Source organism: Egretta garzetta, unplaced genomic scaffold, assembly GCF_000687185.1.
Source record: "Egretta garzetta isolate BGI_Z169 unplaced genomic scaffold, ASM68718v1 scaffold299, whole genome shotgun sequence".
Classification (NCBI taxonomy): domain Eukaryota; kingdom Metazoa; phylum Chordata; class Aves; order Pelecaniformes; family Ardeidae; genus Egretta; species Egretta garzetta.
This window is the reverse complement of record NW_009260696.1, coordinates 1,946,152-1,953,982: the sequence shown is the minus strand read 5'-3', so window position 1 is coordinate 1,953,982 and position 7,831 is coordinate 1,946,152. Positions and strand designations below refer to the sequence as shown.

The 7,831-nt window shown below is 46.3% G+C and overlaps 2 protein-coding genes across 2 annotated transcripts in view; one reads left to right on the top strand and one right to left on the bottom strand.

Moving 5' to 3' along the window:
• SMURF1 (SMAD specific E3 ubiquitin protein ligase 1) overlaps positions 1-2,171 on the top strand; it is a 19,119-nt gene extending 16,948 nt beyond the window's left edge. Inside the window, exon 19 of the mRNA XM_035901343.1 lies at positions 179-2,171. Within this exon, the coding sequence (XP_035757236.1) occupies positions 179-278 (100 nt within the window). The 3' untranslated portion in view covers positions 279-2,171. The remainder of the gene's footprint in view (positions 1-178) is intronic.
• A 4,509-nt stretch (positions 2,172-6,680) lies between these two features.
• On the bottom strand, positions 6,681-7,363 carry LOC118453013 (urotensin-2 receptor-like). Its single transcript, XM_035901342.1, is given in 2 exon segments — positions 6,681-6,850; positions 6,853-7,363. Coding segments are annotated over 2 exon segments (681 nt in total).
• Positions 7,364-7,831: the final 468 nt, after the last annotated feature.

Genomic DNA, 7,831 nt, shown 5'->3' with positions numbered 1-7,831 from the left:
TGCTGCAGAAGTACAGTTGCTTTTTATCTTGTCTCCTTTGGCCACTGAAGTGGCTGAGGTTTTCTTTGATTTTTTTATAAATTCTATCTATATGTAGCCGATCTAGAATATTCTTTTTCCCCCCCCCAATAAATATTTTAGATTCACATGCTGCAATGTGGTGTTGTTTTACCTCTAGCTTTAACCGGATTGACATTCCGCCTTATGAGTCATACGAGAAGCTTTATGAGAAGCTGTTGACAGCTGTGGAAGAGACATGTGGGTTTGCTGTGGAGTGAAAAAGCAACCAAAGGAAACAGATGCTAGCTCATGGACCACCAAATCAAAAGCTAGAAGAAGCTTGCTGTGAACTTCCTGCTAAGCTGTCTGAAGCATCGGAACTCTAGACAACTTAGAGATGGGGCTGTTTCCCTTCCGCCGCTGGTGGATGAGGGTGGGGGTAGGGGCTTTTGTTGGTGGTTTCCAACTCTATTTTCTCCCCTTTGTTACAATAACCCCTTCCCTCTTCTTCCATCCCCCATAAAATGAAATGCAGCCAAATTCAGCATTTGGCTTTGGTTACACAGGATATTCTGCTAGATTTGTAACACATATTGTGATAGGGTCAGTGACCTGTGGGGTTTTTTTTAATAGGAGAATCAAAGTGTAATTAAGAAGGAGCTTGATTTGCTGAGGACTTGCAACTGGTAGGTGTACCTGGTTAGTTTGTCTTAAATCAAGCTTGAGCCCTTGTAGAGTCCAACGGGTGCAGAGTGTCTGACTGGCACTGGAATTTGCATTGCACATTTTAAACGCCTGTCTAAAAAAGTAAACTTCTAGCAGAAAATACCTCCATATGAACATTTTAACTGAAAGGTAAAGAAATCCAAGCTCTGCCTTAGCAGGAAGCTCCCAGTGGAAGCTGTGGCTCACCTTGAGAAACGTGAAGGAATCTGGAATAGCTTAAATGGTATTGTATGATTTCTTTTTGGTTGTCCTGGCTGAAATCTAATTGTTTTGCACATGAAAACAGTTATTTCCTCCTGCAGAATTACTTTCCATAGTTTGTTCAGATGTAAGTACCTTGCAGAGAAGCCTTGTAAGGAGGAGAGGGAGGATAAAGATCTAGTCAATCCCAAAGCTGTGATTTCTGTGCCGCTGTTTTACCCAAGATGTGTTTGTGTGACTTCAAATTCTAAGACTCGCGTGGAAATTGCTGAAAGCTGAGTTAACAGAGCAGACTTCTGTTCTGAAGTTTTTGGCCTTGGGAAAGGTTTATTTGGAAGTTGAGGTAAAAGGGTAACTACATAGTGAGTACACTTTAAATGTTATGGAAAGCTATGGGAAGAATTTATGACTTCAGTTCTGTAGGGATGAAAATTTTTCCAGAGAGCCATATAAGGCTATTTTTTCAAATATCTGAAACTAATATTAAAAGGTTTGTTCTCTAACACATTGCTAAAACGGCTTCCCAGGGGAAACAAAAGCAAATCAAATACCTGAATCACTAACATTTTTTCCAGTTTGCACACCAAGATGAGACGGTATTTTAACAAATAACACGGCTTCAGAAAGACCCAGTTATCTATCAGACGTGTCTAAACTTAAGTAAAGCAGACTTGCTTGTATAGGATTTTTTTCTTTGGCAAGCCTGATTTTTAGAGAGATTCATTACTGAAACATTTAACAGATGTTATGTTTATGGAATAGTGCATTGAAATTCAGCTGTGGGTAAGAGATCGTTCTTAGAAGATGTCTACTGGAATACTTCTATTTTGTCTTTTTTTAATTGAATTTGATAATAGCTTTAAACTGTGATAGGACAGAAAGTAGACACTTGTCAAAACCCTGGCATCTTTCTCTGTTTTGTTTGTTTGTGGTTTTCTTTTTTTTTTCTTTTTTTTTTTTTCCCCATTGACCATATTTCTTGTGAGTTGTTGTTGGGAGTAAGGATTGCATTGGAGGTGTAAAATTGTACCATATTGTGAGATTTGCACGGGGTGGCTAAAGATGCTCATCCTGCAAGACTGTACAGGAGAGGCATATTTAGACCCATGTTCTGTAGGAATCTTTTGGCACTTGGGGACCAGTTTCTGCAGTACTGGTTGTTGGGACGTAAATGAAACTTTTTGCGGAAAAGAGAGGAAACGCAACTGTCTGCGGAGAAGCATCTTGTACGGTCTTGGGCTGAGTAGCAGAATACCCACAGCCCTGGCTTTTTGAAATGGCTGTGAAGTCGTACCTGTTCATAGAGTGTATTTAATCCTTTCATTACGTTTGAATGTGCAATAAACCAGTCAGGAAAAAAAAAAAAAAGCAAAATGGATTATTGCCCAAAAGCTTTGCATGCAGTCTCATGTGGATTTTTCACTAAAAGAGTTTAAAAAAAACCCAGATACTGAAGCCCACTACTAACAAAAATCCTATCACGCAAGCTCTACGTGCAGCACAACTGGCTCAGTAAACACCAAGCAAGGTGAAGGTAAAGGCCCTTGATTTGGAGATCTATAGGTCGAGTAGCTTTATGTCAATGACACAGTTGACATATGATAGTTCCTAATGTCTTTGCTAGGTCAGTGTTTTATTGAATGCACAAAATAAGAATAGGCAAGGATCGTTGTTTTGAAAAGTCCGTCTGTTTTTTGCTGTATTTAAAGGCCCTTGTCAAGGTACCTCCTCCATGCTGACAGTAACGAGAATAGGGCACTGTCTTTTTAATTATTTCAGTTCTTTTTTTAAACGGCTTCGCCACCTCTCCCATCGTGTTGTCTCTGCAATTTTGTGCCCCTTCAGTGACGATGAAGACATCTTTTTGTATTGTTCTGTACATGTATTTGAGGCAGGCCTTAAAGCTGGTTGGGTGGATGAAGGAAAAGGAGGGAGTGAGACAGAATGGGGTTTAAGCGATGGCTTGTTCTTCCTGTGGCCAATTTCCAGGCCAGGGAAGGATGAAATGCAAACAAGAGTTTGCACGGCTTGAGCCATTGACTCCCTGAGGTCTCGGGAGCTGCTCGGGTAACCTCAGCTGTCTGAATTTGTATGTTTATTCTCACTTGGTCTGCCAGCACTTGAACTGGTTGCTACTTCTCAAACTTGCCCAAAGAAAAACATCGAAGTCTGGTGTTCATTTTGTCATTCCACGTTCCACCTTGTACACGGATAAACTCTTGGATCTGACCCGAAGGAAATGCAAGGTACAGCGTGTCTTTTGTTCCTGTCCTAAAGGCAAACCTAAAAGCTGGTCCATTGGCACAGACCTTCAGTGCTTGCCCTGATACTGCTCATCAGCCTATACTATATGCTCAGGGATGTAGGAAACCACCACTTTGCTCGTGTTTTAAATCGGGAAGAAGCGAGACTGTTTTACGAATGTTAGCGTTAACTTGGGCATTATGTTAGACGAGACCCTGCTTCAAAAAGGCTGCTCGAAGCTCCAGGTGGTGAAATCGGCGTTTGCTCAGCAGTACGTGCTTAGTTCAAGTCGAGGTGGTTAGGAAATCCAACAGATTTTGTAAATTAGTGATCCAGCCACTGGGCCCTCTGGAGCTGGTGCCCAGGTTCAGGGCCGCGTGGCACAGCAAGTTCCCAGAAACACAGTATGGATCTGTTTTTTTTTAATTTGTTAATTTTTTTTTTTGTTCCTCAACCACTTTATAATGTATTTTTTTAATTTATTATTTTGTAATGTCATGTTTAAGTATTGCTGCTATCCTTGTTATTCTTCCCACTGTTTTTATTGCAGATTTATTTTGTGAAAGTTGTACACTAATGTTTCATTTTATGTCTAAATCAAAGTATTTAAAGAAATACTAGTTCTATTTAATGTGGTTATGGAACCAGCTGGAATAAACAGTGATTGTATAGTAGGCTGGACCCAGGAGGTCATGTTCATTTTTGTTACATATGCAATAAACTCACAACTTTAAACTCTTGGTATCCACCATTTTGTCTGTTAAAATATTTATGGAAGTCACAGGAAAATTGCTACACTCGTAATTAAAGCGTGGTGGTGCTGTGCTTAGCTTGGCTGGAGATGGGGGTGGAGGACAAAGGCAGGGCGTGAAAGGTGGCGACAGCAGAAAAACGTTGCTGTCCTTGAGAACTGGGCAGCATTACAAAATACTGAGTAAGATTTAACAAAAAATGGTTTGAATCGTTTGTGTGACAGGCTCAGCGTGGTGCAGCAGCGACTGGTCTCTCGTGAACAGAGCGTCAGCGTTCCCTCACAGGACCGGCTCACGCTGTGCTCAGTACCAGCACCTCTGCGGCGGGACTGGGGCTGTGGCAGCTGAGCCACTGGGCCAGGTAGGGAAATGCAGCTGATTTAACACTTTTATGTGGGCTGCCCAAATAAAGTCCTCCTTTCCACTTCCTTTTATTCATTCTTTAATTGATTAATTACCAGCCTTGATCTTTTTCCCTTCTTACCTTATTATTTGTCCTGTTATTTTTTCCAAACCCTCAGTTTTCAGGAAAGAATTCACACTTTTAATAAGAGTTGGGGAAAGATGCAGTAATGCTGATGAATCTCAGCTTTCCAGTTTATTTCTTTTTTTTTTTTTCTAATTAAGTGTTTTGCAAGTGGAGACAGACAGGTCCGAGTCTGAGGACAGCGATCACGCCGTGCTCGGTGCTGGTGTGCGCAGCAGCAGAACCCTCCCCCTCGGAAGCTGAAAGCTAGGATTCCTTTAATATCTGCATTTTATTTTTTTTTTTTTAAAGTGGGGGGAACAATTCAATAATGTTTTTCATCCTTTGAGTAACTTCACAATACGATCAAATGCCATAACCTACCATGAGCAGAGGAGTGGGGAGCTGGTTTTGCCCACCCCCTTGTTTCAGCCAGCGGCAGGGACCGAATGACTTCTGCCTGATGGCTTGGAGCAAGAAATGCTGCCAGTCCTTCAGTGCTCTGTCAAACGCTGCTCCTGCTTTGTGTTTTCTTTAGTAAATACTTTTGGGGAAGTATTCTCGATTTCTGGTATCCTTTTTGGTATGTGGACATAGCTAAGAGAAAAGAGGATTCCTGCTCCAGTGGATGCGGTGTGCTGTGGAGGGCTTGCTGTAGGATGTCTGCACTCTGTGAACTTTTTGAAGACCTGATAAAAAATTTAATATTTCTGTTTCTTCAGAGAGCTGAAGTAATTGACTGTCCCTTTTATGAAAGCTTGGCAAGTCAATTAAATTCCTCAAGTTGAATTTTCCAGTCTGCCTCTTTTCTGCAGGGACGTACAAAGCCAGGCTACGAGCGGGAGCACTGGGCTTGTAGTGGCAATTGCTTTTCTGATTTATGATGATGCTCCTGTGTCCTGGGCACTCTGCCTGCCTGGGGAAAGACAGCCCCTGCCCACGAGCATGTGCTTTAAAAAGAGCAGAATGGGTTTTAATTCACAAGGAAAACTTTGTTTTCTGTTGGTGCTTTACAGTTTGATGCCTCGCTAAACCTTCCCTCTCCCTTCCCTTTTCAGCCTTTCTTCACATGTGGCTTAGGGTAAAACTAAAACCCCGAAGCTTTGCCAGTAAATAATCACAGACTAAGTCCTTGCAGGTGTGGGGGGATGGAGGGCAGGAGGAGAGGATGCTGCCGCTCTTTTCTGATGGTACTAATTTGAAACAACACCAAACGAGGCCAGGAGGGTTGATATAAAGGGTTACATAAACTTATAACCCCCTTCTGCAATCTCCCAACTACTTGCTGGATGGATGGTGCAAACGATGCCCACCTCTCCTGCGGACCCTCTCCCAGCCTTGGTCTTACTCTCTATCCTACTAGAGAGCCAGAGCCCCTGATACGGGACGAGGAAAAAAAGAAAATCTGCCTGGAGAGCTCACGGCTGGATGTAAGATGAGGGGAAGGAGGTTAGGCTGTTTTCTTGTACCACAAATTGGCTTTTACAGCCTGCAGAAGAGGGGTTTTTGGGGGGGGACGTGGGGGGGGGTGTGGTGTAAGCGTGGCTCTGCAGATGGCTGTGGGAGAGTTGTGCCAAGTTTGCCGATCTCTCTCCCAAATCCAGAAGCAGTTGGTACCCGAAATGAAGGTCAGGCTGTGGCTGGAAACCATGTGGCCGAGCCACAGCGGTCCCTGTGTAGGGAGCGGGGAGACCCTGGCACTGGTCGTGGTGCTTGGCCAGGTTTTAGGACCAGATCTGCAAGAGAAACCTTCCCAAGCTCTGAAATTTTATCCCCCTTTTACCGGATGGGGGAGATGTTGGTGGTGCGTGGTCCATGGGGAGCCCTCAGCAAACTGCTCATCTCGAAGGGTTTGGCCAAAAGGATCTGGAAAAGCGGTTTCCAGAGGACTCGCCATGAGAGCCCGGAGCCCTGATTCCCTCTGGGAAATTGTTTCTTGTTCTAATCTGACAATGAACTAGTTTTAGGTAGAGCTCCCAGATAAAAACTGCGATGGAGGTGTTTAGCAAAAGGCTCAGGCAAGTTCAGTGTTCAGAGCTGCCTTGCCGCAGGGGACCTGACTTTTATCCTTTTATTTATTGCCGTACTCGGTATCTCTTACGGCCCCACGCAGGCAGCAACAGCAGCCTGTCCCCCAGCAGAAGGGCTGAACCCCATGGCACACTGGTGTGCAACACGGGCACCCACCGCTTGTGGGGGGCACCTGTCCTCTCCAGAGCCCCCCGGGTCGCCCTGGTCATACCAAGAGATGCTGAAGAAGCAAGCCCAGTGAGCGAGCAGCATGTTGAAGATCATACACAGGACCTTTTGGGCGGGACATCAGCTGGTTTCCTCGGTACAAGAGCCCACTGGGACCTCCTGTAGAGGTACAAGCAGCAGATGATGAGGCTCAGGGCGAGGAGGCAGGTGTTGAAGAGGACAGTGAGATACACCTTGTATGCCCCATCTGCCAGGGATGGTACATGTGCTTGGTCACCCCATCACCAGGGCTGGTGCGCAGGTTGATGAGGATCATAGTGAGGAGGAAGGCCACCAGCCACCCCAGGCAGGTGACAACCCGCCAGTGGTCCCTTGACCTGTGCAGGGTGTCCAGAGGGCTGACGACAGCCAGGTAGTGCTTAGGGCTCATGCTGGTGAGGATGAAGATGCTGGCGTGCATGGTGAGGAGGTGGAGGCTGAAGAGGATCCTCCAGCCCAGGCCTCTGAAGTACCAGTCCCGCACAAAGTACGTGCAGACCACGAAGGGGACGGTGGGTAAGTACAGGAGACTGGACAGGGCCAGGCTGACAGTGTACATGTACAAGGAGCCAGGGGTGACCACCAGCGTGTAGATGTTTCCCACCGCTCCAACCAGGCACATGGTAGCCAGGATGCAGCCAAGGAAGGAGGTGATGGAGAGGTCACTGGTGCTTTCAGAAGAGGTGCCAGGCTGGGTGGTGGCATTTTCGGGCTGGCAGCACACCAAGGCACGCATGCTCGGCTCCATCCTCCCTTGCTGAGAGCCGCCCTGGGGAGCTTGTCTGGAGGAAATCCCGTGCTGCAGGAGTGGGAGCTGTGGGCTGAGCCGTCCCGGCAGTGGGGTGGCAGCAGCAGCGGAGTCCTGTGCTCCTGTGAGCGCTGCTCTCCCCGGCGCTGCCTGGAAAAGCCTTCCCTGCACGAAGCAAGGGGGGAACCAGCCTCGGTCCAGGTGGGATTTGTCCCTCTGTCCTCCCGGCAGGGATGCCAGGATGCCCCCAGGATGCCCCAGCCGCCCACAGCCCGGCCCCCTGCCCCTGGGCACCTGCCCCCCTCCCTCCCTAACGTGCATTGCTGCAGACAGACCCTTTTTTACGAGATTTGGTTTTAATTACTGCTCTTTTTTTTATTTTTTCCCCATCTCCCGGGTCTCTCCAGGTCTGCGGTGCTGGTTTGGCCTCGGAGGCTTCACAGGAGCAGGATGTGG